Source organism: Pecten maximus, chromosome 8 (assembly GCF_902652985.1).
Source record: "Pecten maximus chromosome 8, xPecMax1.1, whole genome shotgun sequence".
Taxonomy (NCBI): domain Eukaryota; kingdom Metazoa; phylum Mollusca; class Bivalvia; order Pectinida; family Pectinidae; genus Pecten; species Pecten maximus.
The window spans coordinates 36,521,431-36,541,096 of NC_047022.1; the positions used below are offsets into that span (position 1 = coordinate 36,521,431).

The 19,666-nt window shown below is 38.5% G+C and overlaps 1 protein-coding gene across 3 annotated transcripts in view; it reads right to left on the reverse strand.

The window, feature by feature from the left end:
* The window catches only part of LOC117333376 (acyl-CoA dehydrogenase family member 10-like), a 34,445-nt gene that overhangs the window by 5,519 nt on the left and 9,260 nt on the right, over nucleotides 1-19,666 (reverse strand). For all 3 annotated transcript variants that reach the window (XM_033892641.1, XM_033892642.1, XM_033892643.1), the window contains exons 11-18: nucleotides 18,559-18,704; nucleotides 16,392-16,565; nucleotides 6,594-6,776; nucleotides 5,783-5,949; nucleotides 5,377-5,517; nucleotides 5,041-5,178; nucleotides 2,591-2,681; nucleotides 2,158-2,316 (exon numbers count right to left, since the gene is read on the reverse strand). In XM_033892641.1, coding sequence (XP_033748532.1) covers nucleotides 2,158-2,316; nucleotides 2,591-2,681; nucleotides 5,041-5,178; nucleotides 5,377-5,517; nucleotides 5,783-5,949; nucleotides 6,594-6,776; nucleotides 16,392-16,565; nucleotides 18,559-18,704 — 1,199 coding nt within the window. The remainder of the gene's footprint in view (nucleotides 1-2,157; nucleotides 2,317-2,590; nucleotides 2,682-5,040; nucleotides 5,179-5,376; nucleotides 5,518-5,782; nucleotides 5,950-6,593; nucleotides 6,777-16,391; nucleotides 16,566-18,558; nucleotides 18,705-19,666) is intronic.

Genomic DNA, 19,666 nt, shown 5'->3' on the forward strand with positions numbered 1-19,666 from the left:
AACTAGTCAAAATGGTTCCCATTCACTCTACAACTAGTCAAAATGGTTTAAATGTCCTGTTCACTCTACAACTAGTCAAAATGGTTTAAATGTCCTGTTCACTCTACAACTAGTCAAAATGTCCCGTTCACTCTACAACTAGTCAAAATGGTTTAAATGTCCTGTTCACTCTACAACTAGTCAAAATGGTTTAAATGTCCTGTTCACTCTACAACTAGTCAAAATGGTTTAAATGTCCTGTTCACTCTACAACTAGTCAAAATGGTTTAAATGTCCTGTTCACTCTACAACTAGTCAAAATGTCCCATTCACTCTACAACTAGTCAAAATGGTTTAAATGTCCTGTTCACTCTACAACTAGTCAAAATGGTTTAAATGTCCTGTTCACTCTACAACTAGTCAAAATGGTTTAAATGTCCTGTTCACTCTACAACTAGCCAAAATGTCCCGTTCACTCTACAACTAGTCAAAATGGTTTAAATGTCCTGTTCACTCTACAACTAGTCAAAATGGTTTAAATGTCCTGTTCACTCTACAACTAGTCAAAATGTCCCGTTCACTCTACAACTAGTCAAAATGGTTTAAATGTCCTGTTCACTCTACAACTAGTCAAAATGGTTTAAATGTCCTGTTCACTCTACAACTAGTCAAAATGGTTTAAATGTCCTGTTCACTCTACAACTAGCCAAAATGTCCCGTTCACTCTACAACTAGTCAAAATGGTTTAAATGTCCTGTTCACTCTACAACTAGTCAAAATGTCCTGTTCACTCTACAACTAGTCAAAATGGGTTAAATGTCCTGTTCACTCTACAACTAGTCAAAATGGTTCCCATTCACTCTACAACTAGTCAAAATGGTTTAAATGTCCCGTTCACTCTACAACTAGTCAAAATGGTTTAAATGTCCTGTTCACTCTACAACTAGTCAAAATGGTTCCCATTCACTCTACAACTAGTCAAAATGGTTTAAATGTCCCGTTCACTCTACAACTAGTCAAAATGGTTTAAATGTCCCGTTCACTCTACAACTAGTCAAAATGGTTTAAATGTCCCGTTCACTCTACAACTAGTCAAAATGGTTTAAATGTCCCGTTCACTCTACAACTAGTCAAAATGGTTTAAATGTCCCGTTCACTCTACAACTAGTCAAAATGGTTTAAATGTCCCGTTCACTCTACAACTAGTCAAAATGGTTTAAATGTCCCGTTCACTCTACAACTAGTCAAAATGGTTTAAATGTCCTGTTCACTCTACAACTAGTCAAAATGGTTTAAATGTCCTGTTCACTCTACAACTAGTCAAAATGGTTCCCATTCACTCTACAACTAGTCAAAATGGTTTAAATGTCCCGTTCACTCTACAACTAGTCAAAATGGTTTAAATGTCCTGTTCACTCTACAACTAGTCAAAATGGTTTAAATGTCCTGTTCACTCTACAACTAGTCAAAATGTCCCGTTCACTCTACAACTAGTCAAAATGGTTTAAATGTCCTGTTCACTCTACAACTAGTCAAAATGGTTTAAATGTCCTGTTCACTCTACAACTAGTCAAAATGGTTTAAATGTCCTGTTCACTCTACAACTAGTCAAAATGGTTTAAATGTCCTGTTCACTCTACAACTAGTCAAAATGGTTTAAATGTCCTGTTCACTCTACAACTAGTCAAAATGTCCCGTTCACTCTACAACTAGTCAAAATGGTTTAAATGTCCTGTTCACTCTACAACTAGTCAAAATGGTTCCCATTCACTCTACAACTAGTCAAAATGGTTTAAATGTCCTGTTCACTCTACAACTAGTCAAAATGGTTTAAATGTCCCGTTCACTCTACAACTAGTCAAAATGGTTTAAATGTCCTGTTCACTCTACAACTAGTCAAAATGGTTTAAATGTCCTGTTCACTCTACAACTAGTCAAAATGTCCCGTTCACTCTAAAAATGGTTTAAATGTCCTGTTCACTCTACAACTAGTCAAAATGGTTTAAATGTCCAATTCACTCTACATCTAATCAAAATGGACAAAATGCCACATTCTATATTTCACAAATGTTAGTTTGTTTGTGTTCTGCACATGATACTTTATAGCAAATTTATTGTCTTCCAAATACTACAGCAGGAATAATTCTGAAGAATTATCATTCAAAATGCATGGCCTACCTGGTTCATCCATGAAACCAAAGACTGATAGAGGTCGAATGATTTTCACCCCAGGTGCATCCATAGGAACCAGGATCATGCTCTGCTGCTTATGAATATTTTCTCCCTTGTCAGTCTTACCCATGAAGATACACACTTTACAATTGGGGTGGAGGGCACCTGTCAACAACCATTAGTGTTATAATAACTCTCTAAAACCAACAGATTATGTAAATGGGGGAGGGAGGGCAGTGTCAACATCCAAACCTATACAGCAGTATACTGGAGGAAAAACCTCTCCCTAAACAAATACATTATGTTACTAGAATCAGACAGCATTTGATTACAATTTTAAAACATTTTGATTTCAAATGAGGAGAAGGAGAAAAAAATATTAATATATAAAATATGAACTCTTTGGCAAGTTTGAGAGTAATACAAGTGTGCCTCCTACCTGATGTCCACCATTTGTGACCGTTGATGAGGTAGTGGTCCGACATTCTCTCTATGGAAGCCTCGATGTTTGTCGCATCAGATGACGCCACCTACAACATAAAGTTTACATTAAATACCCCAGATTAAACCCCTACAACATAAAGTTTACATTAAACACTCCAGATTAAACCCCTACAACATAAAGTTTACATTAAATACCCCAGATTGAACCCCCTACAACATAAAGTTTACATTAAATACCCCAGATTGAACCCCCTACAACATAAGTTTACATTAAATACCCCAGATTAAACCCCTACAACATAAAGTTTACATTAAATACCCCAGATTAAACCCCTACAACATAAAGTTTACATTAAATACCCCAGATTGAACCCCCTACAACATAAAGTTTACATTAAATACCCCAGATTGAAACCCCTACAACATAAAGTTTACATTAAATACCCCAGATTGAACCCCTACAACATAAAGTTTACATTAAATACCCCAGATTGAAACCCCTACAACATAAAGTTTACATTAAATACCCCAGATTGAACCCCCTACAACATAAAGTTTACATTAAATACCCCAGATTGAACCCCTACAACATAAAGTTTACATTAAATACCCCAGATTGAACCCCCTACAACATAAAGTTTACAATAAATACCCCAGATTGAACCCCCTACAACATAAAGTTTACATAAATACCCCAGATTGAACCCCCTACAACATAAAGTTTACATTAAATACCCCAGATTGAACCCCCTACAACATAAAGTTTACATTAAATACCCCAGATTAAACCCCTACAACATAAAGTTTACATTAAATACCCCAGATTGAACCCCCTACAACATAAAGTTTACATTAAATACCCCAGATTGAACCCCCTACAACATAAAGTTTACATTAAATACCCCAGATTGAACCCCCTACAACATAAAGTTTACATTAAATACCCCAGATTGAACCCCTACAACATAAAGTTTACATTAAATACCCCAGATTAACCCCCTACAACATAAAGTTTACATTAAATACCCCAGATTGAACCCCCTACAACATAAAGTTTACATTAAATACCCCAGATTGAACCCCCTACAACATAAAGTTTACATTAAATACCCCAGATTAAACCCCTACAACATAAAGTTTACATTAAATACCCCAGATTAAACCCCTACAACATAAAGTTTACATTAAATACCCCAGATTGAACCCCCTACAACATAAAGTTTACATTAAATACCCCAGATTAAACCCCCTACAACATGAAGTTTACATTAAATACCCCAGATTGAACCCCTACAACATAAAGTTTACATTAAATACCCCAGATTAAACCCCTACAACATAAAGTTTACATTAAATACCCCAGATTGAACCCCTACAACATAAAGTTTACATTAAATACCCCAGATTGAACCCCCTACAACATAAAGTTTACATTAAATACCCCAGATTAACCCCCTACAACATAAAGTTTACATTAAATACCCCAGATTGAACCCCCTACAACATAAAGTTTACATTAAATACCCCAGATTAAACCCCTACAACATAAAGTTTACATTAAATACCCCAGATTGAACCCCCTACAACATAAAGTTTACATTAAATACCCCAGATTGAACCCCCTACAACATAAAGTTTACATTAAATACCCCAGATTGAACCCCCTACAACATAAAGTTTACATTAAATACCCCAGATTGAACCCCCTACAACATAAAGTTTACATTAAATACCCCAGATTGAACCCCCTACAACATCAAGTTTACATTAAATACCCCAGATTGAACCCCCTACAACATAAAGTTTACATTAAGTACCCCAGATTGAACCCCCTACAACATCAAGTTTACATTAAGTACCCCAGATTAAACCCCCTACAACATAAAGTTTACATTAAATACCCCAGATTGAACCCCCTACAACATCAAGTTTACATTAAATACCCCAGATTAAACCCCCTACAACATAAAGTTTACATTAAATACCCCAGATTGAACCCCCTACAACATCAAGTTTACATTAAATACCCCAGATTGAACCCCCTACAACATAAAGTTTACATTAAGTACCCCAGATTGAACCCCCTACAACATAAAGTTTACATTAAATACCCCCGATTGAACCCCCTACAACATAAAGTTTACATTAAATACCCCAGATTAAACCATCTACAACATAAAGTTTACATTAAATACCCCAGATTGAACCCCTACAACATAAAGTTTACATTAAGTACTCCAGATTGAACCCCTACAACATAAAGTTTACATTAAATACCCCAGATTAAACCCCTACAACATAAAGTTTACAGTAAGTACCCCAGGTTACCAAACCTTATTACCGAGAGTTTACATTAAATACTGCAACCCTGCCCCATTTCATCAACACTATTTTAAGTCCTTAACTGAACTAAATTGCCAAAAGTACTAATGCTAGATGACTTACCTGTGGTTCTGTCATGCCGAAGCAAGACCTCATTTCACCGTTGAGGAGGGGGACTAGCCACTGCTGTTTCTGTTCTTCAGTACCATACATTACCAGGGTCTGCATGTTACCTGTATCAGGTGCTGAACAGTTGAATACCTGTAACAATGTCATACAATCATTTGCTCTATTCCAAAAGAAGCTTAATGAAGATATCGACAACATAGAACCTCATATTGGTGTATGACGATTAATATAATGAATGTTTCAGGTAAAGACTGAAGCCTTGGTTTTAGATGTTTTATCACCGTGTACAACTTAAACTGTCCGAGGCGGGGACATGTATGTTTCACGTACCTCAGAGGCCCATACACACTTGCCCATCTCCTCTGCCATAAAAGCGTACTGAATGTTGGTCAACCCTGCTCCATACTTAACATTTGGGTCCGACTCTACAGGCATGAACAGATTCCACAATCCTTGGGCCTTAGCTTTTGCCTGGAAATATTGACATTTACGTTACAAAGATTTCAGAGCTTTTATCAGACGTTAACTTTTTTTATCAAACTAAACAAAATTCTTACAATACCACTCTGTTTTTGTTTATGATGTAACAGGTTCTGACTGACCTTGGCCTCATTCATTTGTCGATCTACAAGGTATAAACAATGACCTTGACCTTGTACAATACTCTACCTATGGTGTAGCTAACATCGCCTGACCTTATCTATAGTAATGTATGCTGTACACAATTTTCAATGACCTTAAGCTGTTCCATCAGAGGGTTGACTTCCCATTTCTTGTCAGATTTGGTAAACTCTAGCAGTTCTGCCTCATGTGGGAGAATCTCCTCTTTGATGAACTTTTTCACACGATAATAAATGTCCTTCGGCCTTTCTGGCAGGGCCTCCGGTGTGACGGTCATCATACCTGTAACCAGGAGACAATCATGTATTCATATGATATATTACCATGATCCTAGTCACCTTTTATCAATGAACTTGGGTTCTCTGTTTCTTGTATTTCCGGTAGTGAGGGAACGTTGGTTGCAAATTCATACGTTTTTTGGCTATAATCAGAAAGGCATTTGAATGTGGATAATTGTCCCATCTCTAATTTTCCGAAAATTTATATTCAATGGTTTAAACCCTGATATAATTTTTAATTGATACTTTGCATCATTGTTAAAGATACATTCATGTCTAAAAGTTGATATTTATACATATAAACAAATCACACCTCAATTTTGCAAGCCCGGTAAAAATAAATGCTATGTTTGTGTCTGAGAAAACTCACAGAAAAATATCTTTAAAACTATTTACTAATTGCAAATCTTGTCTGGGATGTTGAATACCTGGGGTAAAGGTAATTTTCTTTTCAAAAAAGGAACAGGCAAGGAAAACACCTTTAATTATTAAGCTGTGCATTAATTGGTCAAATACCACAAATCACTTGATAAGGGGATGTGTCATCACTGGGATATGAATTGTCATCTCTAGGTGGTGGAGGATGTGGAGCATCAGGGGTAAAAAGCTCTGTGCCCTAGTGGGTGACTAAGACTGTAAGACTTGTACCTAGTTTCTCACTACCAGCTGAAGTGGAGTAGTTCCTCTTGCTACCCTGGTTGGAAGAGGTGGAACCTCCTGTCGGTGATAGAGTTGGCTTCAGTTTGCTTTTAGAGATAAGATTCCAGGCATCATCTGCTATCTTAACTGCAAACATCCCAGCCATTTCAGATTTGGGGTGACTTTTTTGGCCTGTAGAAAAACAAACAAGAGGTCAACTGGGCCTGCATAACATACCTGGAATTCACTGCTGTGATGAATCTCTGCCTTTTAATATAATCTGTTCGAGCATATTAACAGTTATTCTTTAAACTTGATTATGTGTCAATGAGATTCTTTTCACTAATATTTGCAAATATATATGGTCCCTGGACCTACCAGCAAAATATCTTTCTTGATTAATCCGGAGAAGTTAGTGTTTTAACAAATTTTGCCTGTGACCTTATAGTATGGGTCAAGGTCATTCCTATTGAAGAATGGACCAGCCATGCAAATATCATGATTTTAGGCCTTTTTGTATTTGAGAAGAAGTTGCTTAAAGGAAAAAATTGACACCACATGGACAGAGGACACAAAAGATTACTTTAAGTGAGCTAAAAAATCAGATTGGAAATTAGACAATACTAACTCATGAACTACTATATAGTATGAAGAACAATGCACTTCGGAAAAATAAAATAATAAAATCCTGTAAATTGCATTATTTGATATATAATAGTGGATTACCTAAACGTGTATAGTGAAATAGCAGATATCTTATACATTATGTATCATGTCAGTTTAACTTATATCAGATTCATTGCATTTCATACATTGCATGGAAACTTGTTTTTTGATTAATTAAAAATAAATTGAAATTTGAATTTCTTACCACAGATGTACTCATTAAAATAGTCTGCAAATTCTCATCGCTTGATAAATAATACTCTTTATAATCTTTAAAAATTGCATGAAAAGTTGAAAAGCAGTAGACAGCTCTAGCTAACCTTTGAAAGGCAATGTGACATATTTATCATGCAAGTATAATCTCCCAGAAATGTTTTAATATCTACCAGCTGACCTACTGAAGCAGTTTCAAGCCATGTCATCGCAGATAATTAAACGTCACTATATATGTAAAAGAGTTTTGGGATAGCAGTACCTGGATGGTGAGGAAACAAAAGGAATGGTTCACTCCACTTTAACTTACATGTAACATACTGAAGCCTAACTCATTATATGAAACTCAACTTCCTTGAAAAATCAGGTAACTGATCAGGCGTCTACATGATTGACATCCTTGTAATCATGTATTTTGTAACACAAAATTTTTAAATATAAATGCACACATAATGAAATATCATAACACATTGTTATCATTATATAATGGAGGGGATCGGGATATAACTAAACTAACTTACAAGACAGCTACACACAAACTATCTCCTCACAATGACCCCGTTCCCTGACAGCAAGTGGAGAAGTGTCCCAGAATTTGACCCACTGATATACTAGCAATCCATAGGTAAGCTGTGATAACACATACCTCAGGCCAAGGGAATTGTGTTGTTGGATTTATGTCTCCTAATTTTACTGATGTATAAATATTTTGTATCCACTGTACATCTATATTTGTAGGTATCATTGACAATGACCGTTAAAACCACAAAGTACACAGCAGATACACAAATATTTGCTAATTCCAGTAGAATGATTTTTGCCGGTGGAAATATACGAGGAATAAACCACAAAGTGGAGCTGCAATGAACCCTATAGTCTCACATCAAATATCTTATCCTGGATCTTATTTTGTTATAGGACCCAAAGTAAGCTTGACCTTTGAACCCTGACTACATGAAAGTATTAATGAGTATCTTAAGTTTGATTATCCCCTGTGGCATGGTTACGTTCAATTAAGATTTTGAGTGAATTAGATGTTCCATGTCCAGTGTGTTCTTATTTCAGTAAGTTTTTAAATACTGTATAATAAGCATTCAATGTCATAAACCTACATCATGAAACATATTATACATTTCAGCAGCTGAACACAGTTTCCAGTTTTCCCGCACACTCTCTTCATATCTTTGTGAAGACGTAAGTGTTTCTATATATCCCAGCGTATTTGGTTCCTCTTGGTACATTGCTGTTCATTTTGCATGTATTTCCAAAAAGTTGGTAAATGATAATGTATTTAAGCAAGAACTATTTATAAATTTGACCATTAATCTTTTTTGGATGTCTAGTCCAAGTTCTGAAACATGTAAACAAGAGGCATTGAGGGCCTGCATCACTCACCTGGATACTGTGGTGAAATGGACGAGTTGTCTTATGGACATATCAATGCCTAGGAGACAACTCGCCAAGTGAGTTACGCTAGCGAGAGCTCTATTGCTAGTCAGTCTACAGTTTAGCGTTTCAGGGAACACACAGGTTTTTACAGCTCCGTTCACTGACGTCTTTGTAGACCGTTGTAACCCGAGTTGGGTTGTCAATAATGTTCACAACAGTACTTTAGTGATCATGACAAAACAGTCTCATTTCAAACGTCTCACAAATATTTTCCCATTTTTACACATGCTCTCCAATTTTGGGATCCATCTCCCGGATGCAGATATGAAAGTAAACTTTTTCCTTTAGTTAACAGAGCTACTATGTAGCTTTCTGGTACACAATCTATTTAATAACTTTAATAATAATATAACTACATGTACCTGAGTATATTGATCATTTAATAAAAATCTGATACATACAAATAAAAAAAGGCAAAGAATATTTGATATTGGACCCGTCCCTTCACACACACCCTACCTAGATGCATACATGTCAACCTCTGTAACCTCTAATGAGGGAGATCTCCCTCATTCCACATCCAAAATAAGGGAGAAAGTGCGTGAAAAACCTTCGCAACATTTTTTGTTGCATTTAGGGGATGTTCCACATGAGCTTGCGCAGGTGTAAATTACCTCAGGCTATTGATAAGTACATTTTGATATTTAAATTTCACAACAAAGAACAAAGAATAATAACAAAAAAATAAAAACAAGTGCAATCAATGATTGCGAAAGCTCACCGGCGGCAGCAATCACACTATGCATTCATTTTTTATGTATGTATAAGCATGTCATTTTGAAATTGTACGTCACATAATATCGCTCCTAAACCTCTAATGGATGTATAAACCAAATAAGAAGGGTGTGGACTTTCAAGCTTTCCAAAACTTACCCCAAAAATCTTTAAAGAGGGTTTTTGTGCCGAAGTCCACTAAATGGTAAATTTTTTTTTTGCATGATTTTGATATAACATCACTCCTGGACATCTAATGAATGCATAAACCAAATTAGAAGGGTGTGAGAGAATAATTTTGGAATTACCCCAAAAACTTTAAAGTGGATTTTGGTGCTAAAGAACTTAAGTTCACAAAATGGTACAATGCGAAAAAAACAGAATTTTTTTCTGCATGATTTTGCCATAACATTACTCCTAGACCTCTAATGAATGTATAAACCAAATTAGAAGGGTGTGAGGTGTATACTTTTGGACTTAGAAGCTTTCCAAAAACTGATCCCAAAAACTTTAAAGTTTTAGGGTGGGACGCCGACGCCAACGCCGGGGTGACAGCATTAGCTCTCGGTTACTAGTAACCGTTGAGCTAACAAATGAGGCGGACAGTAAAACTGATGCACTGCATGGGAAACCTATGCATAAAACGGATGCAGCTCACAGCGCAGGACTTAGCGAGCTTGCGATGCAGACAACTATCAAGGGCGTGGAAATGAAACTTGTAGTAGACACTGGATCTACGGTAACCATAGTTTCACGGGCTGTGTTTGACAGGATTAGGGAGGACCATAGACCTGGGCATTGGTGGCTTGTGCTACAGCTAATTGTGTTCCTGTAAGACTGATGAATGTTACTGAAGAGCCACAGATGATATATGGAGGAACAGTAGTTGGACAGCTCCCACCGGTGGAGCGTATAACTCGTAAAACCACCGATGGGACCACGTTGGTGGACATGGCGTACCTTGATGAGCAGCTACATCAACAACTGGAAAGATCTCGCGAGCATTTGACAGGGGATCAGATACAGAAGGCAAAATTGTTTTTAGCTAAAAGAAGAAATCTGTTTGCGTCATCTGACTTGGACCTCTGACGTACTGAGTTGGTGAAACATCAGATAAAAACTGGAGATGCGCAGTCGATAAAACAACCATGGCGCAAAGTACCAGGTCATATGACCGGTGCAGTGGACAAGCATGTTACAGAAAAAGGTAATTGAGCCATCTACAGGGCCGTGGTTGTCTGGCATTGTGCTAGTTCAAAAGAAAGATAAGACAACATGGTTTTGTGTAGATTAACGCAAGCTCAATGCCGTTACCTAAGGATGCATATCCACTGCTCAGAACCCAAGAATCGCTTGACCATCTATCAGGTAACGCATGGTTTCAACACTTGACTTGTTCTCGGGATACTGGCAAGTGGAACTCGATAAACAAGATAGACCAAAGACAGCCTTCTCTACACGTAAAGGCTTATTTCAGTTCTGCGTCATGCCGTTCGGTCTCTGCAATGTGCCAGCCACGTTTGAGCATCTAATGGAACGTGTTCTCGCTGGCTTGCATTATGAGATTTGCCTGATCAACTTGGACGATATAATCATTGTTGGTAGAACCTTTGAGGACATGATTGCGAACCTTGAGTAAGTGTTTGATTGCCTTGAGGCTGCGGGACTTAAAGCTCAAAGCCAAGAAATGTACACTGTTTTCTAAATGGTTCGCATACCTAGGACACATTACCTCAGGAGAAGGCGTATCTACCGACCCCGAGAAGATAGCTAAGGTTAAAGATTGGCCCAGACCTACGAATCTGACCGATGTACAGTCCTTCCTAGGTATATGCAGCTACTACGGGCCTTTTATTCAGGGATTTGCAGCGATTGCAAAACCGCTACATCGGCTCTCCCATACGATGCTGCAGAGACAATAGGAGAACAAAGACATTGAACTCGTGAAAAAGTGGATAGAAATGGGTGAGAAGCCGTCCGATAAGGATATTACTGCACACAACTTCTTTGCGAAGTGTTTATGGAGTCAATGGGAATGGCTTTCTATACACCAAGACTTGCTATGTAGAGCTTGGACACTGCCAGGACAAAAGTACAGCCTACAACAGATAGTTGTGCCCCTGACGGAGAGAAGAAACATACTAGAAGATCTACATGACGACCGTTCTGGTGCGCATCTTGGCATTAGCAAAACCATAGCAAAAGTAAGACAGAGGTACTTTTGGCCCGGACTTCAAAGAGATGTACAAGCGTACATCGCCGGTTGTGCGAAGTCCACCAAACGGAAAAATCTGTCAAAGACGAAAAAAGCCCCAATGTAAGTTGTACATTCAGGTGTGCCCATGGAGAGGATTGCACTCGATATCATGACTGATCTACCAGAAACTGAGGATGGAAACAGACACATTCTAGTCATATCTGATTACATCAGTAAATGGACAGAGGCAGTTCCTATGCCGGACCTCAAGGCTGAAACCGTTGCTACCGTTCTTGTTGAAGAGGTGATAAGTGGCTTTGGAGTCCCTACATACATCCACTCCGACCAAGGAGGTCAGTTTGAAGGGAAGGTTTTCAAAGAAATGTGTGATTTGTTACAAATCACCAAAACGAGAACGACTCCCTACCACCCCCAATCAGATGGTATGGTGGAGCGTTTCAATAAAACCCTAGCCACTATGTTGAGCACATATGTAGAGGATCAGCACAGTTTGTTTGTTTGTTTTTGTTTAACGTCCTATTAACAGCCAGGGTCATTTAAGGACGTGCCAGGTTTTGGAGGTGGAAGAAAGCCGGAGTACCCGGAGAAAAACCACTGGCCTACGGTCAGTACCTGGCAACTGCCCCACGTAGGTTTCGAACTCGCAACCCAGAGGTGGAGGGCTAGTGTTTAAGTGTTGGGACACCTTAACCACTCGGCCACCGCGGCCCTGGATCAGCACAGAGATTGGGACCAACATATACCATATGTTATGATGGCGTATCGCTCATCAGTCCACGAGACTACCGGATGTTTGCCAAAATTTGATGATGCTTGTGCAAGAAACGAGCACACCCCTGGATACACATAGCTGGAGCAGTTCAACGACAGAAGCGATATCATGATTGTTCTGTCTCATGGGGAAAGTTTAGAGCTGACGATGAAGTGTTTGTATACTTCCCTATCAAGAAGGCAAGAAGTTCACTTCATTTTGGAGAGGTCCTTATCAAGTATTAAGAAAAGTCTCAGAGGTGTTGTATGAAGTATACTGTGGTCTCGGAGGAAAACCACAAGTAGTCCATTGTGACCGCATGCGGGGCTAGGAATCCAGCAGTAATCAGCATAAGGAAGTAGAAGAGCAAGAGAATGTAGAAATTCCTGAAGCTGAAGCAGTCAACGCTGACGAAGAATCAAATGCGGAGTCAGAGAATGCAGTCCAAAGCAACGAATCTAGACCAGTTAGGTCTAGGAAGCGTCCTGGTAGATACAAAGATCACTATGTTGAATTCAAGGGCTAGATGATCCATGCTGTACAATGTACATCAATGTAAATTAGTTTTATTCTGTTGTTTCATTAATTATTGTCGAACTTAAGACGAGTTTCATCGGAGACATGGGTAGTGTGGCGAATCAAAGTTGTATAAGTTAGAAGGCTCAGATAGCCTTACCTTTATTGTTGTAACTGTAAATACTTCTGTGTTTGTCGATGTCAATTCGGAGCTTTAAATGACTGTGATTTATGTACCCTACTGTTACAAATGCTGTGTGAACCATGATTGGGATAAATATGAACTAGGCTTCTCCTCCAGAGCGAGACTTCCTGTTCTGACAGGGTATAAAAGGCCAAGAAATTTCTCATTCAGGGGCCAGTCTTGAAGACGTGCTTCATACAATCAGTTGGTGCATCGCTCTTTTCGACATGTGCAGGGTTTGGCGAGTGGCGCATGAGCGTATACAAGACTTGTAGTTATACCAGTGTACACAGGACGTGGTGCACAGTTATACATTGGTCTTTGCGGCAATTAATACGACCGCTTGTGCGTAGAACTGTGCACGTGGTGGCGATAACTAGGGTACACACAACCGTGCGGAAAATAACGCACCAGCACTACAGCATACTGTGTATATGTCGTTAGGGCTCATGCGTCAGACTGGAAGTATGCGTTGTATATTACTTATCATAATCATTGTATATATTACTAATTAGGTATTTCAAATTGAGATAGTGTTGGCAGCTGCTAGGAAAGTACGTAGCTGTATTTGGTTATTTGTTAACACGCTTTATCCCGGAATCAACCGGGTACAACACATTGTAAACATTACATATGGACATGTATGTACTATACTCACCAGAAATAGCCCTCTTGTAGATATGTGTATGGAGATGTTTGTACTATACTCACCAGAAATGGCCCTCTTGTAGATACGTGTATGGAGATGTTTGTACTATACTCACCAGAAATGGCCCTCTTGTAGATATGTGTATGGAGATGTTTGTACTATACTCACCAGAAATGGCCCTCTTGTACGTACGTGTATGGAGATGTTTGTACTATACTCACCAGAAATGGCCCTCTTGTAGATACGTGTATGGAGATGTTTGTACTATACTCACCAGAAATGGCCCTCTTGTAGATACGTGTATGGAGATGTTTGTACTATACTCACCAGAAATGGCCTTCTTGTAGATACGTGTATGGAGATGTTTGTACTATACTCACCAGAAATGGCCCTCTTGTAGATATGTGTATGGAGATGTTTGTACTATACTCACCAGAAATGGCCCTCTTGTAGATACGTGTATGGAGATGTTTGTACTATACTCACCAGAAATGGCCCTCTTGTAGATACGTGTATGGAGATGTTTGTACTATACTCACCAGAAATGGCCCTCTTGTAGATACGTGTATGGAGATGTTTGTACTATACTCACCAGAAATGGCCCTCTTGTAGATACATGTATGGAGATGTTTGTACTATACTCACCAGAAATGGCCCTCTTGTACGTACGTGTATGGAGATGTTTGTACTATACTCACCAGAAATGGCCCTCTTGTAGATACGTGTATGGAGATGTTTGTACTATACTCACCAGAAATGGCCCTCTTGTAGATACATGTATGGAGATGTTTGTACTATACTCACCAGAAATGGCCCTCTTGTAGATACGTGTATGGAGATGTTTGTACTATACTCACCAGAAATGGCCCTCTTGTAGATACGTGTATGGAGATGTTTGTACTATACTCACCAGAAATGGCCCTCTTGTAGATACATGTATGGAGATGTTTGTACTATACTCACCAGAAATGGCCCTCTTGTAGATACGTGTATGGAGATGTTTGTACTATACTCACCAGAAATGGCCCTCTTGTAGATACATGTATGGAGATGTTTGTACTATACTCACCAGAAATGGCCCTCTTGTACGTACGTGTATGGAGATGTTTGTACTATACTCACCAGAAATGGCCCTCTTGTAGATACGTGTATGGAGACGTTTGTACTATACTCACCAGAAATGGCCGTCTTGTAAGTACATGTATGGAGATGCTTGTACTATACTCACCAGAAATGGCCCTCTTGTAGGTACGTGTATGGAGATGTTTGTACTATACTCACCAGAAATGGCCCTCTTGTAGATACATGTATGGAGATGTTTGTACTATACTCACCAGAAATGGCCCTCTTGTAGATACGTGTATGGAGATGTTTGTACTATACTCACCAGAAATGGCCCTCTTGTAGATACGTGTATGGAGATGTTTGTACTATACTCACCAGAAATGGCCTTCTTGTAGATACGTGTATGGAGATGTTTGTACTATACTCACCAGAAATGGCCCTCTTGTAGATATGTGTATGGAGATGTTTGTACTATACTCACCAGAAATGGCCCTCTTGTAGATACGTGTATGGAGATGCTTGTACTATACTCACCAGAAATGGCCCTCTTGTAGGTACGTGTATGGAGATGTTTGTACTATACTCACCAGAAATGGCCCTCTTGTAGATACATGTATGGAGATGTTTGTACTATACTCACCAGAAATGGCCCTCTTGTAGATACGTGTATGGAGATGTTTGTACTATACTCACCAGAAATGGCCCTCTTGTAGATACGTGTATGGAGATGTTTGTACTGTACTCACCAGAAATGGACCTCTTGTAGATACATGTATGGAGATGTTTGTACTATACTCACCAGAAATGGCCCTCTTGTAGATACGTGTATGGAGATGTTTGTACTATACTCACCAGAAATGGCCCTCTTGTAGATACATGTATGGAGATGTTTGTACTATACTCACCAGAAATGGCCCTCTTGTACGTATGTGTATGGAGATGTTTGTACTATACTCACCAGAAATGGCCTTCTTGTAGATACGTGTATGGAGATGTTTGTAGTATACTCACCAGAAATGGCCTTCTTGTAGATACATGTATGGAGATGTTTGTACTATACTCACCAGAAATGGCCCTCTTGTAGATACGTGTATGGAGATGTTTGTACTATACTCACCAGAAATGGCCCTCTTGTAGATACGTGTATGGAGATGTTTGTACTATACTCACCAGAAATGGCCCTCTTGTAGATACGTGTATGGAGATGTTTGTACTATACTCACCAGAAATGGCCCTCTTGTACGTACGTGTATGGAGATGTTTGTACTATACTCACCAGAAATGGCCCTCTTGTAGATACGTGTATGGAGATGTTTGTACTATACTCACCAGAAATGGCCCTCTTGTACGTACGTGTATGGAGATGTTTGTACTATACTCACCAGAAATGGCCCTCTTGTAGACACCTTGGATAATAGCAATGAATCTAAAAAGTCCAAAAGCCACATAGAAGTCCCAGTTGTCAATTGGAGGGATTCCCATCTTCTGACTGTACTCTGCAACGAACTCTTCCACTGATGGACACCCAAGTGCTTGCATATCCACCTGACCAGTCTCTGAAATCAAACAAGAAACCTTGCTATAATATTTAAAACAACTTATTTTCAACCTGAAATTATGGTACAGAGCCCTATAACTTTCACTGTGTTAATGCAATATAATAATGATAATACTCATCATTTCAATAAATAAAGCCTTAGCACTATTAACAAGAGGCCCAATGGGCCTGTATCGCTCACCTGGCTCTACAGCAAATTTGAAGTTGATTGAGGTCATTTCTACAGATACTATGCTGATTACCACTTTATTCAAATATAAGTGTAAGCTAGGTTTATGTATGTCAATAAATTTTCTAGTCCTTCATTCCAGCATACTATTGGCCTAACATCAGGTCTTGGTGACACTTGGCTATTGCATCATCATTGTTTTAAGATTTAAGCCTATTTCACCCTGTGACCTTGAATGTAGGTCAAGGTCATTCATTTGAACAAACTTGGCAGCCCTTCACACTAGCATGCTACAGGCCCGTTATAAAGTCCTTGGGCCTCTTTGTTATTGAGAAGAAGTTGTTTGAAGATTATAGCCTATTTGACCTTTGTGACCTTGAATAAAGGTTAAGGTCATTCATTTGAACCAAATTAGTAGTCCTTCTCCCCAGCATGCTACAGGCCCAATATCAAGTCCCTGGGCCTCTTGGTTACTGAGAAGAAGTTGTTTAAAAATTATAGCCTATTTGACCTTTGTGACCTTGAATGAAGGTTAAGGTCATTCATTTGAACAAACTTGGTAGCCCTTCACCCCAGAATGCTACAGGCCTAATATCAAGTCCCTGGGCCTTTTGGTTATTGAGAAGAAGTGGTTTATAGATTTTAGCCTATTTGACCCCTGTGACCTTTAATGAAGGTCAATTTCATTCATTTGAACAAACTTGGTAGCCCTTCACCCCAGCATGCTACAGGCCCAGTATTAGGTCTCTGGGTCTCTTGGTTATTGAGAAGAAGTTGTTTAAATGGAAAAGTTAACGCCAGGCCGGACAGATGGCCGGACGTATGGACGACGGACAGACGATGGATGCCACGCCAAGCTTTTTGGGCAGGTGAGCTAATAAGGTGGCTTTACCATGGGGGGAGTCACAACCGCAGTTCACTTTACCATTATGGTATTTTGACCCTGGTTCATTTCACCATGCCAATGTATAAATATCATTGATATATTCCTCATATTCATATTTCTTAAGTACACGTATCGGTTGATTTAACCTTTGTTTCAATTCTCTGTATACATTTGCTATACATGCACATTCATTCACTTATTATTTCTTATTATTATATTTTTATCATAATCAAAGTAAATAATGCCATCCTATCACAAATGACTAATGTTATACATATATATTTGATGTATAATTATAATTTCGATTTCAATGAAATAAAACAAGGAATGTAACATTCAGTATGTTTGTTTTTAAAACACCATCTGCTGTATTTTTCAATTGGTTCATTATCTTAACTAGTAATTAATGATTATGGAATTTGTTTTTCATTTTTAAACTTATATCTTCAAATTAGCAATCTGTAGTGAAGTGTCATTAGATTACAGATAGGATGCCAATCTAATGTGAATGTAACAGAGTCCTATGATACTTTAACAAAGCGTGAAGCGGTATCACAAAAGTGAGTTTTATTCATCATAACTTACAAAGAAAGACCACAAAGCACTAGCCATGGTTCATTGATTTCATGTGTGTACACGCGCTCACAGTGTGTACAGCTAATTATCTGTCAGTCGGCAGTCAGTCACGTAACAATAACGTATAAACACACGACCTTCTGGACTCAATTTGGCAATACTAACGAGGTCAAGATGATATATGTTTACCGTTTGTTCTCGAAATATGATGGCAGATGGCGGTATGTGAGTTTAGCGGTAAAACTTTCATCTTATTAGTTCTGAATTATGAGTTTGCTGCATCTACGTAAAATAATTTATGTTGTAAGCTAATTAGCAGTAGCTTTCATATCCCAGGCATGTTTTTACGAAATGTCCTACCTCCAAACATGAAGAAGTCATCTGGCATGTAATAATTAATCATCGCTGAGAAAAGGTCTGTTATTGGGTCTCCAATTGTAGAGAGTTCCCAGTCTAGGACTCCAATCACTTCAGGTTTCTCCGGGTGGAAGATCAAGTTGTCAAGTCTGTAAAAGTTAGGACATAACTGATCCAAATTTCACCTATTTTACCTTCAGAATAATATCTCATTTGTATCTGCTTTTTATGCACATACAATGGACATAGTCTTACTTTCTTTCTTAAAACTTATCATTATGAGATACATCGTGTTTATAATACAGTAAAATCCTACCAACTTCCAATTCCAACGTGGAACGCCTGTGTAATGAATAGACCTGATTAACAGATCACTATGAATAAGAAAAGGGGATGTATTCTATATATAGTATATCAGTTTGAGTATTCGATGACTTATACAGGCTTTGCCTGCTGTCTAATCCTTTTGTATTATTTATAAAACAAGAGGCCCATGGGCCTTAACGGTCATCTGACAAACACTTACACTTACAGCAGGGACACACACCCCAATCCAGCATTATTACCATAAATTATTTATCGCAGCCAGTTATGTTTTAGATCAAATTTGGTTTTTATCCATTTATCTTGTCCAGGAAGAGCAGCATCATAAAGCAAAATTTTAGCCAAGTTCCCATTTTTGGGGCATGCCCCTCTGTCCCAATGGGTCAGACAAGACTCATTTATATCAATTAGGATTGCCTTTCCCCAATGATGTTTCATACTAAATATGGTTGTAATCAATTAAGGCATTCAGGAGGAATTGCATTTTTAAGAAATGTTTAACCTAAGCGCTCCTTTTGCCCCATCTTTTTTTCCCCAGGGGTCAAACCTGTCTCATTAAAAAATATGATTGCCGTCACCTGATGTTTCACATCAAATTTGGTTGTAATCCACCAAAAGGTTAGGGAGGATTAGGATTTAACAGCAAATATTCACCAAAGTTCCCCTTTTGTGGCCCTGCCCCTCAGGCCCCAGGGGTCACACTAGCCTCATTTATATAAAATATGACCACCCTTCCCAAAGGATGTTTCACACTATATTTCGTATTAATCCACCCAAGGGTTAGAGA